The sequence below is a fragment of the Rhinatrema bivittatum genome, chromosome 1, assembly GCF_901001135.1.
Source record: "Rhinatrema bivittatum chromosome 1, aRhiBiv1.1, whole genome shotgun sequence".
Lineage (NCBI taxonomy): Eukaryota > Metazoa > Chordata > Amphibia > Gymnophiona > Rhinatrematidae > Rhinatrema > Rhinatrema bivittatum.
In genome coordinates, this window is record NC_042615.1 from 796,932,708 (window position 1) to 796,960,591 (window position 27,884).

At 44.2% G+C, this 27,884-nt stretch overlaps 1 protein-coding gene across 1 annotated transcript in view; it reads right to left on the minus strand.

The window, feature by feature from the left end:
* The window catches only part of PIK3C3 (phosphatidylinositol 3-kinase catalytic subunit type 3), a 498,179-nt gene that overhangs the window by 317,058 nt on the left and 153,237 nt on the right, over nucleotides 1–27,884 (minus strand). The window contains 3 exon segments of the mRNA XM_029581010.1: nucleotides 13,604–13,696; nucleotides 24,191–24,295; nucleotides 25,110–25,181. Of these exon segments, the coding sequence (XP_029436870.1) occupies nucleotides 13,604–13,696; nucleotides 24,191–24,295; nucleotides 25,110–25,181 (270 nt within the window).

The following is a 27,884-nucleotide window of genomic DNA, read 5'->3' on the forward strand; positions in this document are numbered from 1 at the left end:
AGACCATTGGGTAGTATGGAGCAGAATCAATTTAATTTTTGGTTCTGATCAGAACATAAGATATGTCATACTGGGTCAGACCAAGAGTCTATCAAGCCCAGTATCCTGTTTCCAACAGTGGCCATTCCAAGTCACAAGTACCTGGCAAGTACCCAAACATTAGATAGATCACAAGCTACTATTGCTTATTAATTACCATCATAGCAGTTTATGAATTTATCCTCTAGGAACTAATCTAAACCTTTTTTAAACCCAGTTACACTAACTGCTGTAACCACATCCTCTGGCAATGAATTTCAGAGCTTAACTATCTGCTGAGTGAAAAAGAATTTTCTTTGATTTATTTTAAATGAGCTATTTGCTAACTTCATGGAGCCGTTCCATGCCCCTTATCATTTTGGTTGCCCTTCTCTGCACTTTCTCCAGTGCAGCTATATCCTTTTTGAGAGGTTGATCCAAGGCTAACCCCAAACTTTGAGCAGACGATCAGCTATGGATTGTTGCAGGGTCCACTTATTTGGACAGAATATTCTGCTTGGCAGGTCCAACAAAGTGTTTGTTATACTCAGTTAGTAAGTGGCCTGAAGCATTGCTTCATTTTTTTTTAATTGGCCACTGCCATTTGAGTAGTGTTTCTTGGCAATACTCATGATCCAGTTCCTCCCCGTTTGTTTATGTAGAATACTGTTGCCTGGTTGCCTGTCTGAATCATGATGTCTTACCCTCAAAGGATGTGACTGAGGCATTTAAGGGTAGATTTTAAAAGACGTGCCGATTTTATAACATGCGCGCGTCATCACGTGCATGTTATAAAATACGATACCCACGCCCAGATGCATACCCGATTTTGTATAGGCGCATGCATGTGCGCATGGGTGCCCACTCATACATGTGGGGGGGGGGAAGGATTTTTTAAACTATTTAAATTATTTCTAGTCTGTCTATAATGGTACATGCTAAACTGATTACAAGCATAAAAAAAAACAAATATATTAAAAAACAAAACAAAATTATGGCATTACATTCTCTTAAAAATATTATTTGCACAAATTACATATTTAAATTTAACTCACAGTGAACAATAAAAATAAAACATTTAAATAATTATTCCATGCCATTATAACATAAAAGGCTTCCCCAAAGAGAACAGCTTTTAATGTGATTGTAATGTGAAGGAGGTATTTTCCATATTGCATTCTGTTTTACCTCATGTTGCAAAACTGGTATGTGAGGTAGGGTCGGACTGTGGGATAGCAGCATGTGGAATCACTGGTTGATGTTTGAAATGTAAGCGATAGCCATGCTGGACAATTCTCAGAACTCATTTGTCCAGTGATAATTGATTTCAAGGCCGTCATGAACAATTGAATTTTGTCCCCCTCCAGTCTGTGGAATTTGACACTGGATTCATCAAAAACTTTGACTTTGTTTTCCTGGCTGCTACTGCAGCTTTTGTTACTGGCGCTCACTTAGGTGATCTCTTGCTGGAGCTAGTTGTGATTGCTGGTACTGTATCGATAGAGGTGGTAGATGATATTGATGGTAAGATCTATACGATCTTCTCAGATAATAAGGACATTTATGAGAGAGAGATGGGTCTTCCACCAGAGTGGTTCAGCTGTTGTAGAAAACAATAGGACTGCTACAATTTGCTCCTTGATCTGGCATACAGTTTCTCTAAATTTTTCACGGAATAAATTGTCACCAAGGTAAATCAGCCAACTTTTCATGAACATCTTCTGGAATGCTGCTTGCTCTCAACCATGCCATGAAACATGCCCCAATAGAGGCAGAAGATTGCATTATGGTATGAAAAGGTTCATCTACAGAGTGAAGCATATGAACATAAGAAATTGCCATGCTGGGTCAGACCAAGGGTCCATCAAGCCCAGCATCCTGTTTCCAACAGAGGCCAAAACCAGGCCACAAGAACCTGGCAATTACCCAAACACTAAGAAGATCCCATGCTACTGATGCAATTAATAGCAGTGGCAATTCCCTAAGTATAATTGATTAATAGCCATTAATGGACTTCTCCTCCAAGAACTTATCCAAACCTTTTTTGAACCCAGCTACACTAACTGCACTAACCACCTCCTCTGGCAACAAATTCCAGAGCTTTATTGTGCGTTGAGTGAAAAAGAATTTTCTCCGATTAGTCTTAAATGTGTTACTTGCTAACTTCATGGAATGCCCCCTAGTCCCCTAGCAGATGGCAAATGGCTTCCTCTAAATCATAGAGGGATGCTGGTGAAATTTGTTCACCTGATTCTGAACGAATGAAGGGTTTTAAGTTTTGAACACACTCATAGAAATATTGGTGAACACCACAAAGCCAAGTGGAAAATAATGCAAACACAAGCAAAGTATGTTCATAAAAATGTGTTGCCAAAATATGTAGAGAGACTGTTAATAATCCCGTCAGAATTGAGGAGACCAGACGTCCTTACTTCAAAAAATATTTTTATTCACTGTCTTCAGTAAGTAGTTCACGACAGTTCAATACTATAAATCAGCACTGGCTATGAGTCAATTCCAAACCACCAAGTGGATGACAATAACTGTTCAATACTGTAAATTAGCACTGGTTATAAGATAATTTCAGTCCCCCACCATGGGACTGTGCTTCGCCAGAGGCTACATTAGGATGGACAGCTTTAACTAGACCAGAGTATTTTAATCTACAGAATGAACATAAATGTAGAATTAAAATAAATAAGACAAGGCAGATGATACTAAAGCAAAACTTACATACCATTCAGTGTAAGGAACCTTCGAATGTTGAAAGCAGCTTTGATAGGCAGAGAGCCGTGAAAAAGCTAAGCATTTTTAAAGGGGAAAAAGCTCACCAAAAAAAGGGGGAGGAGTCAAGTAAAAACAGCCAATGGGAGATTAGTAACATTGCAAGAAGGCCAACCACTCAATTTCTTTGTTTAAACCATCTGGGATTAGTGAACAGCTGCCGGGGAATTCCACTGGAGAGTGAATAGTGGACCAAGATGACTGTGGTGATGGCTGAAGACTGTGTATTGCAGAGGGGGTTATAACAGGTAGTGACAATTTACTTGATGTAAACTGCATAGACCAGAAAACGATGATAGTGGTAATGGCGGAGCACCTGGCATCACTTTCTCTGAGTATGCTTGGATAAGGGTTGGCCATGGAAAGGTTGATTATTCCTGTGCAAAGAAGTTGCGTACTATGTCGGTTATTTGTTCTTCGCCTGTTGAGATCGCAGAGCTGGTGGCAAGTAGCACAGTTTCCTCTTTGAAAACTAGACATTCTCATTCTGTTATGGGAGGTGGATTGGAGGCTAAGGGAAGAATGGAACATATGGGTTAAGGAGATTGCAGATGAAAACCTTGGATCAGTAGCTGGGAGACAGTAGGGCTCTACTAATGGGAGGTGGTAATTAGTCTAGCCTCCGCTACTAAAGTGCAATATACCGCATAGGTAGGGGAGTCTTTTAAAATTTCTTGCACATAGCTTTCACCTGGGAATACTGGAAGAACTGGACAAGGATTTGGATGTTCAGTAGTTTGATCATATTTAAGCTGTAGACTGATGTGACAGTGGAGACAAATTGGGGCTGTCATATGAAATTATGTGGCATATATCTCCTTACTATTGTTATGGCTGCATTTAGTTAGAGCAGCTTGCATCGATGCTTGCATCAAAATTCATTTTTAGTGCGTCAAGAGCTCTTTCTTATGTTCTGAGGTTTTCGATGTAGATTACATTGAAGATTTTTTCGATTTAACAAAGGCGAGCAGTGCTGTTCCGATACTGAGTGCTTTAATTGCTTTGATACATCTTGTGTCTATCACACCGATGCTTTAGGAATACCGATGCAGTATACGCTGGGTAGTTTGGTGGTGGTTGAGTCGATCCCTTTGGTGCATCAAGTGTCCCGATGCTTCGTATGGCGATTGCTTCGGTGGCATCAATGATCTTTGTATGTGATGCCATTTTCTCTCAATGCTGCACCACATCTTTCTTCTGTTTAGATAGCACTGGGGTGGAATGCACTGGGGTGGAATGCCTTAATAGGCATATCCACAATGAATATGCATGAGAGAAAATTTGCATACACTGCCTCCATAACATGCAAATTTTCTCTCATGCATATTCATTGTGGATATCCTGAAAACCCGACTGGCTGGGGGGGTCCCCAGGACAGGGTTGAGAACCACTGTTCTAGAGGATGATCTGCTTTTTCTTATTGTCTGTAAGTTAGCTATTTTTGCAGCTGCGGAAATTTGTGATCTCGGGGATATCCAAGCACCCACACGACATTTCAGTTGGACATGGTCTGGGTCCAGGCAGTTATAACAGATGTCATGACAATCTGTTATCGACATGATTTGACCACAAGTACCTGACTTGAAGCCACTCATTTTCTTCCTCGATGCCCAACTCTAGAATGTTGATCGAGTATTCCTCCCCTTTTTCTTTTTAATTTTTAGTTTTCTAAGCCCTGAGGCTGAATAGTACTGAAAAGTGCAATTGTGGGTCACTAGAGTCAGCGAGATAAGAAAAGTAGACTAAAGAGAAGAATTATGTGAAGGGTAGCGAACCTACGAGGCCTATGTCGGCAGCTGGCGAATGCCCCTGTAGCGGGAACAGACTGAAGCTTCATCTATTCCAGCCTGCAGGGGAGTGAAATTGCCTTATAACCAGTGCTGATTTACAGTATTGAACCATTGAAAACCTGCAGGGTTCTAGCGGCCAACAGGTCTTATATAAGTCCCTAAGGCGGTGGCTAGAGCAAGAGTTCAATGGCACGCTGAGGTCAGGACAAGCAGCAGGCTAACTGAATCAGAGTCAAGCCAAGGACAGGGGGCACACAAGAGTGGCAAGGTCCAGGCAAGAGGTCAGATGTGGAAGTCAGGCCAAAAGTGGACAAGGACACATGGAAGGCACTGGATGAGACGGGTATTACAAGGAAAGGCTGAATAAGGAAAGTTGGACGAGACAAGGCTGAAGAGACAAGGCAGGACAAAGAATCAGAAATGCAGGACACAGGAGCTCAAAGGCAACACACACTGCTAAGACAGGAGACCCGTTGCTGAGGCGAGGTAGTTCTGCGAGACCCTTACTTAAGCAGACCGGTCAGACTGATGTCATAGGAAGGTGTTGCTCAGCATTTCCCACCACAGAGCCTATGTAATGCACATATAGGTGTGTGCGCCTAAGGGACAGTGGCAAGAGCAGCAGTTGGCAGTGTCTCTGGCCATGTTCGGGGTGAGTGAGGCGACTTGCAGGGCCCTCCTGTGAGTCACCAAATATAACAAATTGTGACTATAACAAATTGTGCAAGGCACAGACAAAAAGAAATTGAGGAAACTCCGAGGCCACGTCCGTGCAAAAACTCCCGTACATGCTCAGTAGAGCTCAAAGCGCTACTAGCTTGGAGAGACAGTTCCGTTCAATGCCTTTGAATGATGTCACCCACAGATCATAGCTAATTCAGCCCTGTTTATCGATGGAAAATAATTTAAGAAAATTAAAGTTTTATAGCTGTATCAGATTAAATTATCCTCACTAACCCCTCTGTTCTAAACTGCATATTTAATATGAGAGAAAGTAAAGCACTACAGGTGAAATGATTATGCCTTGGTGGATTTATACGGCCAAATCCACAAAATTAAATGCATGAATAACTTTATTTCACTTTAAGAATCTATCACATGCATTTCCCTTCCCTCAACTTTTCTTCTAATTTGTCTTTTACTGCAAGTCACCCTCAAGGCATCAGTTAAACCCTTATCCAAGAAACAGAAACATAATTAGATATCAGGAAAAGAAAATAATATATATGAACAAAATATGATACGTAAGTTCCTTGTTTGACCACATGATTTAACGAATGGAAGGGCAGCTTTCAAAATGATCTTTGATCTCACAGTGTACTCTGACCTTCTTGAAACTTCAACTGAATGGAATTGAAATAAATTGTTTCCCTGTAAGAACCTTGCAAGGCTAGAGAACAGGTAGATGAAATTTAATGTAGACAAATGTAAAGTGATGTACATTTGGAAAAATAGCCCTGTTTAGATAAACAATGATGGGTTCAATATTGGGAATAACCACCCTGAAAAAGGATCTTGCATCATCGTAGACAATACGCTGAACTCCTCAGAGCAGTATGCAGAAGTAATCATAAAAGCAAACAGTATGCTAGGAATTATTCAGAAAGAAATGGAGATTAAAACAGATCCTAATGCCTCTGTACAGATTAATGATCTGACCACACCTTGATAGTATGTGCAATATTGGTCACCCCATCTCAAAAAGGTATAACAGAATTAGAAGAGGAACAGAGGATGGCAACAAAAATGGTTAATGGGTTGGAACAGCTCCCTTATGAAGAAAGGTTAAATAGACTCTGGATCCTTAGCTTGCAAAAGAGATGATTGAGAGGGAGATATGACAGATCTACAAAATCAGGAGAGGGGTGAAATGTGTAAATAGGGATCAGCTGTTTACCTTTTTAAATAACAATAGGGCTAGAGGACACTCCTTAAAGCTAACAGGTAGCAGACCTAAAACAACCTGAGAGAGTATTTTTTCACTAAAAGCACAAACTGTGGAATTGGTTTCCAAAGGATGTGGTCATGGCAACTAGCATAGCTGGGTTTAAAAAAAGGTTTGGACTAATTCCTGGAAGTCCATAAATAGTTATTATTCAGGTGACTCAGGGAGACCTATCACTTGTCCATAGGGATATAACAATAAGAAACTGAATCTATTTTTTGAGATTGGCCACTGTCAGAGCAGGATGCTGAGCTCAATGGACCTTCGGTCTGATCCAGTATCAGCTATATGAAGATTAATCAATCAATGACTACAGAGGTGTGTGAAGGGGTATACACAAGAAAACCCCAGAATACCTTAAGGGACTGGATCCAGAGACCTTAAGCCTCAAACAACAGGGAATCCTGATCTGGGAGGAGGCCCCTGAGAAGGTGTATACCTAGCCAGGCCCAGGAGGGAACAGGAAGCCCTAAGAAAATGAGGAACCTTAGCAAAGTCCCCAGACCAGGAGACTGCAAGTTGTTATACTGCTTCTTTGGTTATAAGCTGCGAAGGTATGTAAAGCTGTTTTTCTGTTGCTAATTAATAAAAGATAATGAATATCCAAGCTAGAGCCTAGCCTGAGACTATTCTCTGGCCATTCTAACTGCACCCAGTGCAATAAGGTGTTTATAATAAATCAACAATGGCAAAGCAAGGCTTCTATAGACACCCCAAGTCTCTTGGTTCTTCGAGGAGGACTCTCTCTTTCGCTAGTTTTCCTAGCATTATAAAGAGGGAAGGAGTGCAGAAGGAATGCAGAAGCAGCCAGCTGCACAGAGAGTTGTGCTGTGTGTTTATGTTTCAAAGGCAGCCCCTTCCACCTCCCAGTGTGCAATCTGAAGCCTACCAGGGAGAGAAGGGGTACAGAAACATCAGTGCTATTTGAGACAGGGTGATTGCAACCATCTCCACTTTCCACCAGTGGTGCAGAAACTAGGGAGGCATTGCATGCGGCCTCCATCCCTTAAATGTAATAATGGAAATGGTGCTCATGCTGACATTCCAACCCTCTATCACTCTAGGCCCCCACTGCAATATTCTTCCTATAGCAGATTAGAGAAGAGCTGTCCTGGAAGGGCTCACAATGGCTGTGGGAAAAAAGTGCTTCTGAGCAGGTAGCTGCTTTTTCCTACTCTCCCCTGCACTTAGAAACTCATTCTGCTCTGGAGAACAAATGAGCAGCCTTAGAAAGGACAAGACTGGCAGATGGGTACTGGTGTATTGCTTCTGCAGAATCTGAAACAAGCAGAGAGATTATGGATGGCTTTCAAGGGACTCTACTCAAATCAATGGTGATGGAACCCACGAGGGGAGAGGTAATACTGAACTTGGAACTCACAAATGGAGACAGCATCTCTAATGCCCAAGTTAGTGTCCAGCTAAGCACCAGTGAGTATCGGACAGTATGGTTTGCTATAGAAGCCAAGGCAGAGAGAAGTCATACAAAGATCAAAGTCCTGTATTTCAAAAATACTGATGATGGTAAAATGATAGTTATCTTGAGAGAGAGCTGGAAGGCTGGGAGAAGATAGGTAAAGTGAAACAACAGTGAGTCAAACTAAACAAAGCTATATTAATGGTAGCAAATCTTTATGTAAGAAAATTAAATAAAATCAAGAGGAAAAGAAAATAGAGATGGTTCCGCAAAGAGTTGTCTAAAATAATAAAGGTAAAAAATCAGCATTCAAAAAGTATAAAGGATCTCAAATAGAACACAGGGAAGACTATCTCGAGGGAAAAATCAGGATCGCAAAAGCTCAAGTGGAAGAAATGGATTACTAAAGAAATAAAGCAAGGAGACAAAACATTTTTCAGGAATGTCAGAGAAAGAAAGAAAGCAGAGGTGGAATTATAAAATGGAAAGGTGACAAGAATCAAGGATGATTAAAAAAATGCCATACTGGTTGGATCATAAGTCTATTTATCCTAGCATCCTGTCTCTGGCACTGGCCAATCCAGGTCACAAGTACCTGGCAGGATATCAAAGAACAGATCCAATCCTGTAGAAAGAGATGAGGAAAAAGCAGAAACAGTAAACAAATACTCCAGTTTGGTGTTCTCTAAAAAGACTTTGTAGAAGCACCAATGCTGGTTGGCAAGAGTGCCGATGGGTGTGGGGTTACCACCCTTTTAGAAAAGACAGTGTTTGGGTAAAACTGGCAAAACTGAAAGTGGACAAGACTATGGGGTTGGATGAGATACATCATAGATACTAAGGGAACTCAGAGAGGTGCTGGCGTGTTCACCGAGACCTCTTATAAAGTTAGGCAACTTGAAAGCTAACAGCCAGGCTGTAGTTCTTAGTCACTCTTTATCAGCACCTCCAACTGATCCAAAATACAGCTGATTCTGGGTCACCCCAAATCTGACAGTGGGGTTGAAGAGCAGAGATCATGTCTCTCCTGCACCTTCTAGCCTTTATTGGCTGCTGGCTGTCCAGAAAGTAAAACTCAATTAATCTGTTTTAGAAATGCTTACACAGTGAGAGCCTAGAGCACTTATCATTGTTAGTCCCATATGTTCTTGGGAAGCCAGATTAGTAGTGATGACAAATTCTGCTTTTTCTTGTACAGCGTCATCTCTGTGGAAAAAAGTGCTAGTGGATTTGCGGCAGGAAGGTAATTACTTTAAGTTTTGAAAATTAGTGAATACTTGGCTGTTTGCAAAGGTTTTTGAAGTTGGCTTGGTTGAGTTGGTTTGTATGAAAAGATCATGAATGGAGATCAGGGAGAGTATCTGAGGTAGTAATGTTATCTATTGAACTAGGGATTATTGGTCAAGTGGGGTAGTGATAGAGTTAGGAAGTAGTTATGAGGGATTTGGGTTAATAGTTATTTGTTGGGTGACTGTGATAAGGGATTCCGGGCAGGTGAAAGGGTTTGATATGGGTTGGGTTAATTATTGATTGTATATTCTATTGAGGGTTAGGTGGGGTGGATGAGGTAGAGGGTGGATGCAGGCTGCAGGTAATTTTTAATGTAATTATAAACATCTTAGTAAAGATTTGATTTAGGCAGTATATTAAACATTATAATAATAATACATTTGTATTACCTATCTTGAGAAAAGGTTATAGATAGCCATCTCCAAAGTATACTATTTACAATTAGGAATCTGAAGATTTTACATTATGTCTTTCACACAAGTAACTGAATTTTGGCATGCTATCAATAACTAGTGTCTTTCTTTCTAAACAGTAGTTCTGTGGGTTTTTCTCTTATTCTGTATAGTAGAAGCATTCCAAATGTCTTTAAAATTCACACAGTTACAATTTAGAAGTATTAATACTAATAGCATGTTGAAGCCAACAGCCAATTTTCATTCCATTTTAGTATGCCAAGCATATACAGCATGGCTGTTACTTGTCTGCCAGTAAAGCCCACTGAGAGGCACAAGGTAAAAGACCACAAAATACAAAGAACAAATCTGATAAAGGCTGTGGACAGGACAGAGTATCTCTATCAGAGAATCCTAGGCAAACACGCACGGATAAATCCTTTTGCTAATGCCAAAAAAATCTATTTGTTGCCAGTTGTTCTGTTCTTTACCAGACCAATATAATCATTATACATACATTCTTATCAGGCACCAAGGTGACTAAGGAGCTGATATACTAAGCATTATCCCATCAGCACAAAATAGGAAAACCCTTTAGTACATCTGGCTCTAAATGGCTCATCTTTCCCAGAATATTTGAATGCAAACCCTTTTGAGTGGTCAGTCACCTTCCAGGTCAAATGATTTTGGGACAGTGCAGCATACCATGACAAAGAACCCAACGATAAAGCTTGCGTTTGGCTTTCCCAGTTGTTGCAGTGTGATACTTTCATACCTTGGGTGTGGGGTTTGTATGTGTGGACAGGAAGAGACTGGTTTTCATATCCGGTTTATCCCCTAGATGCCTGAAGGAGCAGATTTAAGACTTAGCAATAGCTTCCATTCTGACTGGCGTTATAAAGGGAAAGAGGGGGAAGCAGGGAAAGAAGGAAGAAAATTCCAGCCTAATCATAATTTATTATACCTTTATTTAAAGAAACACGTGGGCCTGGGCACCCTGCCTGGACCCACAAGTACCCGGGTGCCGTGCGGGGGAGGCTCAGTATGGCCTGATTGCAGAGGAGACTCCGATGGCAACGAATGCTGCCTCCTCCGGCCAACTGGCTCCTTCGCCGTTTCTCCTCCCCCTCCCTTCCGGTTCCTGCCACAGCGATGAAGTGGTCGGGGGAGGGGGGGGAGAGGGAGAAGCCTGCAGTCTGATTACATGGGAGGAGTGGTCGTGGACTGACTACAACACGGCCAGCTTAAAGTGCCGGGACCAGGGCGCAGTCGCCCTCTTTGATCCCAGCCTGCTCGGCAGCATCAGGCGTCTCAAGGGTCCTGACTCGATCACAGCTCCCTGTAGCTGTTCAGCAGTCACCAGTAGCCAGCGCAATGCCGTGTCCTGCTCACTCCTGCCTTTGACCAGCAGCCAACGGCTGTATAACACTTTTCCTGCTGATCAGCGTCATCCACATGGTCGGGCTGTGGTAAGCCAGGATCAGGCTGCTTCTCGGAAAGACCATATTGCTCCAATCTTATACTCTTTACATTGGCTTCCCATTTGCTACAGAATACAATATTAAATTCTTTCCATTATACACAACTTAATACCTGGATATGTTCACTACTTCGCATTTATCAACCCAACAGGCATTTACACTCCTTACATAAAAATCTCCTGGAAGACCCTACTGTTCATCTTGCCAGACTTGACATCACCAGAAGACGCGCTTCTTCAGTCACTGGCCCCTCACTCTGGAACTCCATCCCAGTCTAAGGCAGATAACATCCCGCAAAGAATTCAAGAAGGATCTAACGACATATCTATTTTCTTTAGCCTTTAGATCACTTTCCACCTTCCATTAGGTCTCCATGTTTAACTTCAGCGTTCACTAGTGCATATACATATATACATTCCTATCTCTAGGTTTCTAAGGCACCAGACTGTTATTGTATACTTTTTGTCTTTGATATTTACTTTATTGTTATATATTAAATTTATTTTTATATTTTATAATGTATGTTTAACAATTGTAAACCGTTTTGACCAACCCAGAGGACCGGTGCGATAGAGGGACCTCATCCCGGGACGCATTCAGCAGTTGACAGTGTACTAACCCAGCACATTGTATATAACAGCTGAAGTGGCATGTTGCTAGCAGCAGGAACCCCTCCACGAGGGCATCAGTTTCTTTGAACACTCAACAAAGCTTCCCGCCCCTCCCCCCCCCCGAAGTAGCATCCTGGTTCCCACACATTCATTTTATGGACAGATATCATTCCATGCCCAAAATTGAGCAGTTCAAGCAGTGGAGAAGGGGGCACAAGAAGGTGAAACACCAGATATCGGCTACGACCAGTTCAACAATGCTCTGCAGGAGGCTTTGGGGTGGGGGCATTAGCCGCAACTAATTGGTGGAGGGCATGAGGCAAATGCAGGCCCTACCTCATGCTTAGGGTGGGTAACCAAGCCGATGGGGGCTTTCGGATGTGGTGCAGAGGGCATCGTGATCCAGAGGGCATCATGGTCCAGGACAACAGTAGTCTGGCGCCTTGGGCGGTAAATATCAGGGCACTGTTACGCCGTAGGAGGCCCACTTGCTTGGGGACAAGGCGGGGGATGGGGGGAGGCTGGGCTAAGATTCTGCCTTGCTTGGTATTACGGCAGGTGCCAGAACTGGGGGTGTAGCTCATTTTTTGGTGATTACCAGCTCGGCTTAGGTAAAGGTTTTTGAATAAAGCTGTTGCCATTTTACTTCCACCTGGCATGCCTCTATTGTAATTTCATTGCTGTGGTGTCTTATGTAATGGTTCTGGTGGATGAGGGGTGGAAAGGACATATCCAGGCTGACACTTGTCGCAGCTGTTAGAGTTAATACATGGGTCTGTGCACATATTAACTCTAGCACGTAACCGGGTGACGCGCATCGATGCAGCCTGATGGCAGGGGATACACTGGTGGTGATAAATGTTTCCTCCTCCAGCCGATTCGCTCCTTCAACGTTCCTCCTCCCTTTCTTTCCTTCACAGTAGATGAAGTGGTTTGGGGGAAGGAAGGGGAGGAGCCCATGGTTCGATGATGGAGAAGCAGTCACAGACTGATGACATTGAGGCAGACTTAAAGGATCAGGACCAGGGTGTAGTCACCCTCGTGGATCCCGGCCAGCCTGCCCACACTCCCTTCCTAGCAACCACTCCTCAAGGCGTTTTTGCCATTATTGCTAATGACCACAAAACATTTTTACTTTTAAACACTATAGGCAGGTTGTTTTGGTATACATGCAATTGGTTAATTTCATGCCTACTATTTTGTATATATTAGACCTCCTGCAGTGTTAGTTAGTCGATGAATGCTTCTGGTGTATGTTATATAGAAGTGGCACAGTCAGTAGTGAATGTTAGTTAACTCGACTGTTTTTTATCTCACAGCTGTGGGGAAAGGCGGGTATCCGAGCCGATAGGAGGTTTTGGACGTGGTGCTCGAGGTTTCACAGTACAGGTCAGCAGTAGACTGGCATCTTGGGTGGCACACTGTTATGCCTCAGGAGGCCCCCCCTTGCTTGGGAACAAGGCGGGGAACTAGGTTAAGATGTTTAGCTTGCTTGGTATTATGGCGGGTGGCAGAGTGGGGGTGTAGTCCATTTTTTTTTATTACCACCATCCTGGCTCGGGTACAGGCTGTCTAAGCCGACATGATGTGTACTTTAATGTCGGTATAGAAAAGCTGTTAAATAAATAAATAAATAAATGTTGTTGAAAAAAGCTGTGGCTTTTTTTTTTTACTTCCACCTGGCATGCCTCTGTTGCAATTTCATTGCTGTGGTGTCTTATGTAATGGTTCTGGCGGGTGGGGAGGAGGGGAAGGGACAAAGCTTGGATGACACTTGTGGCTGCTAGAGTTATAATCTTTCAAACTTTAAGAAAAAAAGTTCAACTCTCCAAAAATGCATTCAATTGGAGTGGCCTGGATAGTTAAACAGCTTACCTTCTCTTGGTTAGTCAGGTAGTATCTAAACTTCCACACCAAGTCCTGTTCCTCAGATGTCAGTTGCTTTGTAGGTGGATAACTCACTATAATCTAACAAAAAAAGAGCAAAATGTCTTATATAAACCATTTATAATGAAGTAAAACAAGAAAAAATTTCAAATCGGACAGATGGGAAAGCAGACTACTGATTTTCCTTTGCAAAATCCAGAAAGAAGAACTTGCATACACAAAAGAGTGATATCGGGCAATAAAAGAAACTGGTTCTGGGGAAATAAGCTAAGTATTGATGGTCAATACACTGTTTTGACTGTTTTGACCTTAACAAAAATTAATGTACTCCTTTTTATTATATTTTTATTTTTTTACACTGTTTTGCTTCTTTCATATTTTCCCTTTTTTTGGGCAGTGTTTATTTTATTTTATTTTATATTATTTTACTATACCAATACTCAAGACCAGGTCTTATCGTACCAGTTTACAATGGAACTGGGGAAAACCAATTAACAACTATATAGAAGGTAAAGTTACATTAAACATGGAGCAAAAACATGGGAGATGGAAGACAGGAAAGATTTTAAACGATTACAACTGGAGAGTGATAAATTAGTCAACGAAAAACAATAGAGTAGCGAGACAAACAGATTGTTGAGTTCGGCTGGAGATTTATCTTAGGCAATTATTAACATAATATTTTATATTTTATGTTAATAATTAGGGGGAGGACAAGGAAAAGGAAGAATTAGGGGTTAATAATTAGGGGGAGGACAAGGAAAAGGACAAGTAGGGGGAGGACAAGGAAAGGAGGGAGTAGGAAATGATCTAAAGCACTGATTTTTTGTCTGTACAAAACAATTCTGCAGAACCTAAATATGAAACAATCCTGTTTGTGCCAAACTACTAAGGATCAAGATACATAGACAAGACAAACTAAAGGCTTCAGGAAAGGTATTTATTACAGTAAATATGGCTAAATTCAATATGGCTATGTTCACCAAGAACCAGGGATTTAGATTTAAAAATCAACCTAATTTTTTATTTTTTTTTAGGTGGGTTTGGAATATGCACAGAATAGTATATAATTGGTTACAAGTACACATGTACCTAAATGATAATCTACTAACTAAGAAAGATGCAAACATACATCTAGATACAATGAAAACTCTTTAATAGACTTCCTAAACCACAACCTAAAAAAAGCATTGTAACGAACAACATTATTATATAATAGAGTTTTTAAGTCACCCTTTAACTTCAGAAAAATATACAGTAGGGCCCATAAGAACTACATAAAACACAGACAAAACTGAACAAAATAAACATACAACAATATACATCAATTTCATAAAGTATACTTTAAACCACACTTCATACAACAAATTGTCATTAAATCATAGTGTCCATATACAACTCTGGAAAATCACATTTCACAATGGTGCTTACAATCCAAATGTCCATCAGCTTAAAAAAACAAACTTGATTTACACACACACACACTTTTTTTTACAGTATATACTGTATTTGCCGGCGTATAGGATGCGGTGGCGTATAAGACACACCCCTTTTGTCTACACATTTTTAAGGAAAAAATAATTTTCTAACTTGGCTGGTGCAAGCCCCTTTTGCCCAGCACCAGCCAAGTTAGAAAATTATTTTTTCCTTAAAATTGTATAGACAATCACAATTCCCTGCCTTGTGCATCATTCTCCAGTGCTGGGCAATCGGGGAGCAAGGGCGCAGAGAATCAACATTTACAGTGTGACCGGCGAGCGAGGTGAGGGGAGTGACGCAGGGAGCAAGGGCGCAGAGAATCAACTTTTACAGCGTCTGGAGGTGAGGGGAGTGACTCGGGGAGAGAGGGAGCATTGGGGAGCGAGGGCACAGAGAAACAACTTTTACAGCGTGACTCGGTGTGAGAGAGGTGAGAGGAGTGACTCGGGGAGCGGGTGAGGGGAGTGACTCGGGGAGCGAGGGCACATCGGGGAGTGAGGGCACAGAGAAACAACTTTTACAGCTTCCAGAGGTGAGGGGAGTGACTCGGGGAGCAAGGGCGCAGAGAATCAACTTTTACAGCATCTGGAAGTGAGGGGAGTGACTCGGGGAGCGAGGGCGCATCAGCGAATCGGGGAGCGATTCGCTGATGCGCCCTCGAATCCAAATTTACAGCGTCGGGGGTGGGGGGGGGGAGTGACGCGGTGGCGTTGGAGACAACAGGAGGCGTTGAATACAACAGGAGGCCACAGGGGAGACTTCAGCTGAAGGAGGCCCCTCATGAACAGGCCCACTGGGCTGTATGGAGGTCGACGAGCTGTCAACACTTTGGTGGTAGACCCCGATGGCACTCGGGTATACTTTGACCAAGTTGGTCTTCAGACCAGCGTCTGAAAGATGCAGCAAGTAGTAAAGAAACCTCAGAGTGGGACAAGAAAACAGATCCAAGCCGTGACTCATATCAGATGGAAAACCTCTTCCACTTCAGGTTATAAGACTTCCTGGTAGGCCACTTAGTTGTCAGTCTGTACCAAGACCACTTGGTTTGACAAGCGATCTCAGAACGCCCAGAATGTGTACCTGATCCGAAGCTCCAAGAAGTTGATTTGGCACTGAGCTTCATCAGCAGACCACAGATCCTTCATGCGGAGGCCGTCCATTTGTGCACCCCAACCCAAGGAGGAAGCACAACCTGGGTCGCGGTGGGGGGGGAAGACCTGAAAGATTGGGCAGACTTTCCCACCATGACAAGGTAGTCTAGAGAGGTGGCACGATGTGACTGCGTGAACTGAGGTCCTGGGTGGCTTACTGCCACTAAGACCGCAGAGTCAATACCTTGGTAGTAGCCCCGATGGCACTCAGGTGTACTCTGACCAAGTTGGTCTTCAGACCAGCATCTGAAAGGTGCAGCAAGTAGTCAAGAAACCTCAGAGTGGGACAAGAAAACAGATCCAAGCCGTGACTCTCACATCAGACGGAAAACCTCAGAGTGGCTCAATCTGAGCCCTCTGCATATGCAAGTGAGCCCAGGGAGCAACATGGACAGACACGGCCAGGTGACCCAGCAAGCGAAGCAGAAGCCTTAAAGCATGCTGTAATAATCAGAAGATATGCTGAGCACTGACCACACTGTATACAAATTAAATGAGACTAGTTTATTTAGTTTATGAGTAAAATGACTGGGTGAAAGTCTCCTGAAATATTAGAAAATGCTATAAATTGTTATGTACCATTCACAAAGAAGCTGCAAAACATGCATATGTGATATGTGATTTAGAGAATGATAAACATGTGGTAAACAGTTTTCTGTGAAACACACATCCAGTTCTAACTGAATCTCATGGGTTGCACAATCTGAATGTGGAATGGAAGAGTGGCCTAATTGTTAGAAAAGTGGCCAGAGAACCAGAGGTTCAAATCCCACTGATGCAGTGTGCATTGAAACTTAATGCATGCATATTCATTAGGGACATCCTGAAAACCAAACCTGTTTGTGGCCCTTGAGGACCAGTTTTATATAATTTCTTTAAATGTTGCTTAATTCTGTTTATTTTAATGTTATAATGCATACCACCTTAGTAAGATTAATTTGCTTTAAGAGGGTTACAAGAATTTTTAAATATAAATAAATAAGGAGCAAATATTTTTCAGTGAAAAGAGACTCAAAAAGTGCAGGCTGAAAAGTAACCTTTGAAAATACTGTTTTCACAGAGAGGGTGGTGGATGCATAGAACAACCTGATAGGTTTCATAGTGGAAAGCGCAGTTGCTTACCTGTAACAGGTGTTCTCCTAGGACAGCAGGATGTTAGTCCTCACGTGGGTGACATCATCCGATGAAGACTGGCACGGAAAACTTATGTCAAAGTTTCTATAAACTTTGGCCAACAGACTGAGCATGCCCAGCCTGCATCCATGTGAGGTCCCCCTTCAGTCTCATAACATAGCAAAGCAGATGAGCGAAAAAATAAATCAAACTGAAGGTGAACCCAACATCGTGGGGAGGTGGAAGGGATTCCTGAGGACTAACATCCTGCTGTCCTTGGAGAACATCTGTTACAGGTAAGCAACTCTGCTTTCTCCAAGGACAAGCAGGATGGTAGTCCTAACATATGGGTGAATAGCAAGCTACAGGGTGACTCATAATGAAGTAGGCCAACCAGCACTCAACATGTGCAACAAGCACAACAACTGGGGTGCTGTTGGCAATGATGAGGCAGCCTGAAATTCACAGCGGGTCGAGGTAGGACGAGTTGGGTTTTTACACTGGAATAAGTTCCGTAGGAAAGACTGGCCAAAGACAGAGCCTTGTCGCCCAGGCTTGTCAAGACAGTAGTGGGCTGTGAAGGTGTGGAGAGAGCTCCATGTCGCAGCCCTGCAGATGTCAGAAATTGGTACTGAACGTGTGCTGCTGAAGTTGCCATGGCCCTGACTGAGTGCACCTTCACTTGTCCCTGAAGTGGAAGGCTTGCTTGTTGGTAGCAGAATTCACTGCAGTCTGCCAACCAGTTGCAGACAGTTTGCTTGCCCATCGCAACTCCAAGTTTGTTTTTGTTAAAAGAAACAAAGAGTTGGGTGGACTTCCTGTGGGCCATAGTGCGCTCTAAATAAAATGCCAGTGCACGCTTAGGTGTGCAGAGCTCGCTCACCGGGATGAGCTTGAGGCCTTGGAAAGAAAGTGGGCAAGACTATGGACTGATTTAAGTGGAAATCTGTTACCACCTTAAGAAGGAATTTAGGGTGAGTTCGGAGAACCACCCAGACATGGAGGAACCTTGTGTAGGGTGAGTAGGTCACAAGGGCTTGTAACTCACTTACCCTGCGAGCAGATGTGATTGCGACTAGGAAAATTACTTTCCATGTAAGATATCTGAGTTTGCAGGAGTGCAGGGACTTAAAAGGAGGACGCATGAGCCGTGCAAGTACCATACTGAGCTCCCATGCCACAACCAGTGGTCGTAGAGGCGGTTTAAGCTGTATTAAGCCTCTCATGAAGTGACTTACAAGGGATTGAGCCATTATTGGGGCATCTCCTACTCCTTGATGGTAAACAGAGATGGCACTGAGGTGTACTCATATGGAGGAAGTCTGTAGGCCAGATTCCGAGAGGTGCCAGAGATAATCCAAGAGTGGTGGTATGGGGGCAAGAAAAGGGATCAAGGTCCTTCTGTGTGCACCACATGGTAAACCTCTTCCATTTAGAGCAGTAAGACTTCCGCGTGGAAGACTTTCATGAAGCTACGAGGACTTGAGAGACTTTACTGGAAAGGTTGAGGGACTGTAGTATCAACCTTTCGACATCCAGGCCATCAGGGATAGAGTCTGGAGGTTCGGGTGGCACAACTTGCCGTGATTCTGTGTTATGAGGTTGGGCGTTGTGCCCAGGCGAATGGGTTCCTGAACAGAAAGGTCGAGAAGTATGGGAAACCAGACTTGGCGTGGTCAATACGGAACTATGAGTATCATTAAGCCTCGGTCCTGTTGTAGATTCACGAGATTCTTGCTTATTAGCGGAATTGGAGGGTACGCATATAGCAGGCCTGTGTTCCAGGGATGGGCGAAGGCATCCATGGTTGGTGCTCTTCGGTCCTTGAGTAGAGAGCAGAATCAGTCCACTTTGCGGTTCTGGCTGGATGCAAAGAGGCCGTTATCCGGCTGACCCCACCAGTGGAAGATTCTGCTCGCAACAGATGAATCCAGAGACCACTCGTGGGGCTGGAAACTTTAGCTGAGGCGGCCCATCATTGCATTCTGTGTGCCTGCCAGGTAAGTGGCTCGCAGAAGAATTGAGTGTGACAGGGCCCACGCCCAAATCTGCGCCACTTCTTGGCAGAGCAGATAAGAGCCCATGCCACCCTGTTTGTTCAGGTACCACATTGCTACTTGGTTGTCTGTTTGAATTAAGATGACCTTGTTGGATAGGCAGTCCCTGAATGCATAAAGGGCGTACCACGTCGCTCAAAGCTCTAGAAAGTTGATTTGATAGGCTGCTTCGGCTTTTGTCCAAGTCCCTTGGGTTTGAAGGCCTTGGACATGGGCTCCCCAACCTAGGGTGGAGGTGTCCGTAGTTAAGGTCACCTGAGGAGCCGGTTGCTTGAAGGGAAGACCTGTTTGTAGGTTGGCTTTGTGTGTCCACTAAGCAAGGGACAGACGAAGCCGGCTGGTTATACGGACAAGGGACGAAAGTGGTTGAGTGGCTTGGTGCCACTGAGTTAGTCTCATGGTTAATCGTTCCATTGGAGTGACGTGGACTGTTGATGCCATGTGGTCTAGTAATATGAGCAATTGTTGAGCCGAGGCTGTTTGTCAACTGTGGATAAAGCTGGCAAGATTGGAAAGTGTGGTTGCGCGGTCATTGGGTAAGAACCCTTTGGCCACTTCAGTGTCTAGTTCTGCTCCTATAAAGGAGAGATGGTGAGACGGTGTCAAGTGGGATTTTGGATAGTTTATCAGAAACCCCAATGAGTGCAGAAGGCGGATAGTGAGATCGAGTGAGTTGAGAGCTCCTTGCCTGAAATTGCTTTTTATGAGCCAGTCATCAAGATATGGATGCCCTTGCGGCATAGGTGTGCAGCCACGACTGCTAGACACTTCGGGGTAGATTTTCAGACGAGCGCGAACAGCCTACTTTTGTTTGCGCTCCAGGCGCAAACAAAAGTACGCTGGATTTTAGTAGATACGCGCGTAGTCGCGCGTATCGGCTAAAATCCTGGATCGGCGCGCGCAAAGCTATCGATTTCGTATAGCCTGCGCGCGCCGAGCCGCACAGCCTACCCCCGTTCCCTCCTAGGCCGCTCCGAAATCGGAGCGGCCTAGAAGGGAACTTTCCTTTGCCCTCCCCTCACCTTCCCCTCCCTTCCCCTACCTAACCCACCCGCCCGGCCCTGTCTAAACCCCCATCCTACCTTTGTCGGGGGATTTACGCCTCCCAGAGGGAGGCGTAAATCCCCGCGCGCCAGCGGGCCTCCTGCGCACCGGGCCTGGGGGCGGGTACGGAGGGCGCGGCCACGCCCCCGGGCCGTAGCCACGCCCCCGTACCCGCCCCCAAAACGCTGCTGACACGCCCCCGCAACGCCGCGCGCTCCGGCCCCGCCCACTCCGAAAACCCCGGGACTTACGCGAGTCCCGGGGTTCTGCGCGCGCCGGTGAGCCTATGTAAAATAGGCTCACCGGCGCGCAGGGCCCTGCTCGCGTAAATCCGCCCGGTTTTGGGCGGATTTACGCGAGCAGGGCTCTGAAAATCCGCCCCTTCATGAACACTCGGGGCGCTGAGGCCAGGCCGAATGGCTGTACCCTGTATTGGCAGTGCCCGTGACCTACTACAAATCACAGGTATTTACAATGAGGGGGGAAGATGGCTATGTGGGCGTAAGCATCCTGAAGGTCCAGAGAGCAGAGCCAATCCCCCCTGTTGTAGGAGGGGGAGCATGGTGCCGAGAGACACCATTCTGAATCATTCTTTGTGAAGAAAGATGTTTAAGGAATGGAGGTTCAGAATAGGGTGGAGGCCTCCGGTCTTTTTTGGGATTAGGAAGTAGGAGTAGAACCCTCTCCTTTGCTGAGTCAAGGGAACTAGTTCTATGGCCCTGGCATACAGAAGGATTGAGAGTTCTGACTTGAGAAGGGTTATGTGATCATCCCGGCTCCACGCTGGACTGGGTGGAGAGTGCAGGGGTACCGCTAAAAAATTCAGACGGTAACCGTGGGTTATGATGGACAGTACCCATTGGTCAGTTATAATCGGTTGCCACTTGGTTATGAAGTGGCAGTGGCGGCCTCCCACCAGTAAACTGGGTTGTGGGATCAGGGGAAGGCGGCTGCTGCTCTCTGGAAAGGAGTCAAAATCCAGTTGCAGGACCAGCTTGTGGAGCTGGTTGTGCTCTAGAAGTTCTTGTTTGTCGTGCATGTCCCTCTTTGAGGGGCCTGAGCAGGTCATGCCCAGGAAGTGGGAGGATAATACCTACATGGTCTATAAAATTGTTTCCTGGTGTCCCTAAGTATGGCCCTGCAGGCTGCAGAGGGTACCTCTGAAGTGACAGTGGACAGATGATGCAGGATTTCATGGTGGTCCTTTAACTGGGCCACTGTGTCTTGAATTTTGACTCCAAACAGGTTTTTTCCTGTGCATGGTAGATCTGCAAGCTTGTCCTGCACTTCCGAGTGTGGGTCTGAGGCCTTAAGCCAGGCCCAGTGTCTAGCACTGATACCCACTGCCAAGACTCTGGAAGCTGTTTCAAAAGAGTCGTAAGCAGCTCTCACCTCATGTTTACCTACTTCCAAACCCTTTTGTAGGATGGAAGTTAAGGTTTCTTGATGTTGTTGAGGTAACGTGTCAGCGAATTCCTGGACTTGTTTCCAGAGATTTCTATTATATTGGGTCATGTATAATTGGTATGCAGCTATTCACGCTATTAACATGGACCCTTGAAAGTCTCTGCGCCCCAATGCATCCAGTGACTTCTGTTCCTTTATCAGGAGGAGCAGAGGAGTGTGGATGGGATCTCTTAGCCTTCTTTTGGGCTGATTCCACTACTACAGAATGATGGGGCAATTGGCTTTTCTGAAATCCTGGGGCTTGCTGGACCAGGTATGTAGCATCCATCTTTCTATTGACTGGAGGAACAGTACCTGCACCCACAGGTGGTGCAAAAGATCAAGAAGAACTTCATGCACTAGTATTGCTATTACCTCTTTTGGAGCATCTACGAATTGTAAGACCTCCAGCATCTTGTGGCGTGCGTTTTCCTCCGTCACCAATGGAAATGGGATAGTTTCAGACATCTCCTTGACAAAGCTAGCAAAGGAGAGGTCTTCAGGAGGAGATAGACACCTTTCTTCTGGGGTTGAAGGCTCTGAGAGCAACTCATCGGAAGCTTGTGAGTCCGAAGATGCCTCCTCCCAAGGATCATAGGGAGTTTCTTCCTCACTTGCCGGTATTCTGAGGGAAGAAGGATTCCAGAGCCAAGAAGGCATTGATGGATGTCGAGGTGGTATCGATAGATGCGGCACTGGCTTTGAGGGCACCGAGGCAAATGAGGTGCGCTTAGGCACCGACAGTCCAGATGGCCCTGGAATGGGCTCCGGCATCTGTGGATCCCATGCCGGGATTGGGCCGGAAGTCCCCTCTTCGTCCTCCAAGGAACCCGGTATGGGAAGCTGGACCTGCGGAGGTCTCGATTGTTGACTCTATGCCAGCGTGTCCGATGGCACGGGCTGAGTTGGCAGGGCACCAATGAGGGTGTCCAGGCGCTCGAGAAGCGGTGTAAACATCGAGGGAGCTGGTTCTGGCGCTGGAATGGGGGTCAGCACCAGTGGTGACTTGAAGCTCCGGAGGGCACTGAGCACTGCCTTTTGGACCAGTCTATCCAATTCCTCCCTGAAGGTTGGCATGGATAACATTGTGCCTGGGGTAGGAGGCAGGCTAGGTGTTACTGGAGGCTCAACAGCGATTTGTGGAGGCTCAGTACCCGGCACCGATATCGGTGGGGGAACGCCTCAGGGTCCTGGGTCCAGAGGAGGACTGGGGGCTCCTCTCCCCGGGCCCTATTCGCAGGCGGCTCGATGGAAGTCGATGCCGCTGCAGTATAGGTGCCGGTGACAATGTTTCCCTCTGTGCTCGGTTCGGTCCTTCTCTGGCACTGAGGACGATGATGCCGATGCCTTCGAGGGTGTTGGTGACGGACGGTCACCCGCTCCACGATGATCCTGGCGGAGCGTCTCCGAGGTTGATGGATCCTCTCCGGTCGATGCCACTTGAACTGGAGTTGATGGAGCGGAACATTTTGACGCAAACAAATGCTCCATCTTGTCCAGTCGAGCGCGCCAGCCTTTGGAGGTCATTTGTGCGCAAGTGGGGCATCGACGAACGTCGTGCGAGCAACCTAAGCACAAAATGCAAGCATTGTGCGGGTCCGTTATAGACATGGTCCTCGGATATTCGGGGCATTTTCTAAACCCGGTCACCATGCCGAAAAAAATGGCAGGCGCACGGTCAGTCCGTCTGGCACCGAGAGGTAAATCGCCGGGAACCGACCGCAAACCACTGGAAAAACACTTACCGAGCGCCAGAGGGAACGGAGAGCGATGGGGGACCCTGGTGAGGGTGATTTTAAGAAGGTAAACTTCAAATATTTCCGTGAGGAAAGTTGTGAGGAATTTCTCACAGAGCTCCTAACCGCGAGGCAACTTGCTGCACAGAAAAAAAAGAGACTGAAGGGGGACCCCGTGTGGCCACAGGGTTAGTGGCATGCTGGGCATGCTTAGTGTGCCAGTCAAAGTTCTAGAATCTTTGACAAAAGTATTCCGTGACAGGGCTCCAACTGATGATGTCACCTATATGTGAGGACTAACATCCTGCTTGTCCTGGGAGAAAGGATCTTTGGCAGAAAATGATGGAAAACCAGAAATAAAATGGGGAATATAGTATTGCACTAGGAGGCTATTTAGGCAGCCAGTATGGGGTCTTACAGTCCTTATTCTGCTGCCATATTTGGTGTTTCTATGTATTTTTCAAGGATAACATAAATATACACACACACAGGTTCAAAACAAAAATCAATCAACTAACCTAAACAATGACAGAAAAGGGAATAACTTACATTGAGTTGATCTCGGGTAGCAGCATTAGGTTTGAGATCATGATCAGAAGGCCCACTCCTTAAGCTACGAGCCAGTTTGTGATGTTTACTTTCTACTAAATTCTCCTACAAACCAACAAGAAAAAAGCTCACCAATGCTACAATTTTAAAAGTATCTTAGCCTCATTATTTTTTTTTTTTGCAATAGATTAAGCATAACAGACTCTTCCAACTCAAAACTCTCCAAAAAAATGTTACAAAATTTCACAATACAGTAGAAAACATTCGTGGTGGCATGAAAACACGATGAGTTAAGACACAAAGGAAGAAAGACTGTCATATAACAGGATCCCTCAAAATCTAAAATCTTTTTACAAAATTGGTGCAAGAAAGCTTAATTAACTTCAGCAAGTGTTCTCTTCTTATAAAGATACACTAACTCCCATGCTAAATCTATATATTAACTGTACAGTGAGAACAGTGCTCAATTATATGCAGTTCTTCAAACTTAATTCAACTTGAACCAAAAGCTCCTTTGAAGTATCTACTACTTAACATTGCTATAGTGCTAGACGACATACGCAGCGCTATATGTACTTTCTTTTATTACTACTATTGACTTTTTTGCTGTTTAAAATCAATGCAAAAATGTTAAAGCTTCCATTGTTCTCACAAAATTTTCATACCTAAAAAATGCTTTTTCTTCTCGTCCTAAAAGTAAATTCAACTCACAGGTTGCCAGTGTGCCACTTATTAGGTTAGGCAAAAATTCTACCACAAACGTCACCTCTCCTGAATGATTTAGACTAAATATCATTAGCATATGAAACGCAGAGCGTAATAAGAGCTTGATTTTTTTTTCATGGCACGAAGATGTGAATCAAAGGAAAAGAACAGAAAATTGAAGGGTATGAATGGTTTTGAGCTGAAAATTACTCACCATAGACATCTGAGGGTCTGGAACTTTGACAATCTCAGAGCTTGTTAAAATGTGAGATGACTCATCGCCGTCCTTGAAGATATTAAAATTCAAAAGCATATTAATGCTTTGCAAATTGTTAAGAACAGTATGAGATTTATGTCAGAACAATGTATTCCTGCTCCACACTCTAGGGTAGATAAACAATATCATTTAGCCGTTCAGTAAAAAAAAAAAAAAAAAAAAAAACAAACATGAAGTTGAAGAAAATACCAAAAGATAAAGAAATGTTTTTAAAACTTTTTAAATACTCTAAAACAGTATTTAATTATTAAAAATAAACAAACATCTACCCATTTTATATACATAGAAGCATGAAGTCTACATTGGTTGAAATTTTACAGGTCATGAGAAAAAAATCTGTTTTCTAGATTTTCAGTAACATTTTAAGGCATTATCCAGCTGAAGCAAAGAAAGTGTTCTCTAAAAGGCAGCAACGTTTGGTCCTCTCACTGAGGCTGGAAGTGCTAGTCAAAGTCTTGATAATTACAAGACCCAGACTTCTACACTTCTGCCCTAGAACTGCACAGAAATATTCTTTAAAAAAATGCATCTGAGAACTAGGAAAACCTAGGTGTTGAGTCCTTCAGTAATGGCTACAATTCATGTGAATTACTTAAAGCCTTTGTATAAAGTAAAAGTAATCAATCCGTTTGAAAATCTTTATTCTTTCAACGATGGCAAGTAAATAAAATGATACACAATTTTGCACATATGAAGATACAGATATCAGAAATAGGCAATTTTTCCAAACACACATAAAAGAAAGGTGATATTCTCAATTTATGATCGTTTGACCAACACAACAACATTCCTTGCACCCACCCTCCCAAAGAAGAATTGCTTACCTGTATTAGGGGTTCTCTAAGGACAGCAGGATGTCAGTCCTCACATGGGTGATGCTATCTGATGGAGCTTGGCACAGAAAATTATATCAAAGTTTCTAGAACTCATTTAGCCTCACTGGCACGTCCACAGCATGCAGCTGTACCACACATCCATGCGGGATCCCTTCAGACATCTTAGACAAAAACTTAGGATGGGTGCTCAAGACCACCCTATCAAGGAAAAACTTGGTATAAGATGGATAAGTTAGGAGAGCCTGAAGCTCACTTAGCCTGCGCATCAAATGCCCACACCAAAAAAAAAAATATGACTTTCCAGGTTAAGTAATATCGGTCACAGGAATGCAGTGGCTCAGCTGAGACACAGCCACACTGAGGTCCTTTGATAGAGCAGGAGAGGCTTCAAATGAAGCAGACCCACATTAACCATACAACAGATGGACTTACTTTCTACATAATGATGGTATGCACCAATTGCACTAAGGTGAAACCTTACTGAGTTGGTTTTCAGACCAGTGTCAGTCAAATGTAGAAGATAATCAAGTAGTTTTTGTGTAGAGCCGGATAAAGGTTCTAGGACTTTTTGCTTTTGGTCACACCTCAACAAACCTCCTTTACTTTAGTCCATAGGACTTTCTAGTGGAAGCCTTTCTTGAAGCTAAAAGAATATATGACATCTTCCAAGAGATCAAGGGGTTGCAGAATCAACCTCTCCACATTTAAGCAGCAAGTAACAGGTATTTGAAGTTAGAATGGCATAATCTGCCTTGATCCTGAGAGATGAGATCTGTGGAAAAACCCCATCTGAAGAGTTCATGGATGGACATCTTCCACAGGAGTTGAAACCAGATCTGTCTAGACCAAAAGGGGGCTATGAGAATCATGACCCCCTTGTTTTCTTTGAGCTTCAACAAAACCTTTGCCACTAGTGGTATCAGGGTGCACAGGAGGCCCCTGCCCCAATGCAGGGCAAAAGCATCTGAAGCTAGCTTTACATGTACGCTCAATCTAGAGCAGAAGAGTGGGACCTTCCTGTTTCAATGACATGTGAAGAGATGCAACACTGGAGTTCTCCAGTGGTTGAAATTCTGTTTGTTTCCCCCTGGTTCATGAACCACTCATGTGGTTGCAAGGACCGATTCAGTCTGTCCATTAACACGTTCTCCACTCCGGCCAGGAAAGTGGTGTTGAGAACCATCCACTGAGAGATGGCCAAGACTCACAACTGACCAGCATCCTGAAACAGAAGGTACGAGACTGTACCTAGTTGCTCGATATAATACATCACTTGGTTGTCCATCTGGACAAGAATAACTTTGTTGGACAACTAATATCTGAAAGCCAAGAGAACATATTAAATCACCCATAGCTCCATGAAGTTTACCCAATGTAGCTTTTCCTGGGCAGACTAAGAGCTATGGGTGCAGAGTCCATCTGCATGAGCTCCCCAACCCAGGTTGGACACATTCAACATGAGGACAATTTTGATTAGAGAAATTTGGAAAGGGATTCCTTTGGCCACATTGGAATTGTCATGCCACCAGGACAGTGAGTCCTTGAGCAGTTGGGTGATCCAGATGCTGTCCTGAAGATTGTGCAAGGCCTGTGGCCATCGAAACCTCAAGGTCCATTGAGTGCTTTACATGTATAGACGTTCCATTGGAATTACATGCACCATTGATGCCATGAAGTACAACAGCCTCAACATGTGCCAGATTGATTTCTGCTAACTCATTCAAATCTCCTCTGCTGCAGCCATCAAAGTGATGGCCCTTTGATGCAGAAGGAAGGCCTTTGCCTGAGTCATGTCTAGCAGAGCTCTGATAAAATCCAATTGAGGTGATGGGCCGATGTGAGTTTTGGGGTAGTTGATGACAAACCCTGGTAAATC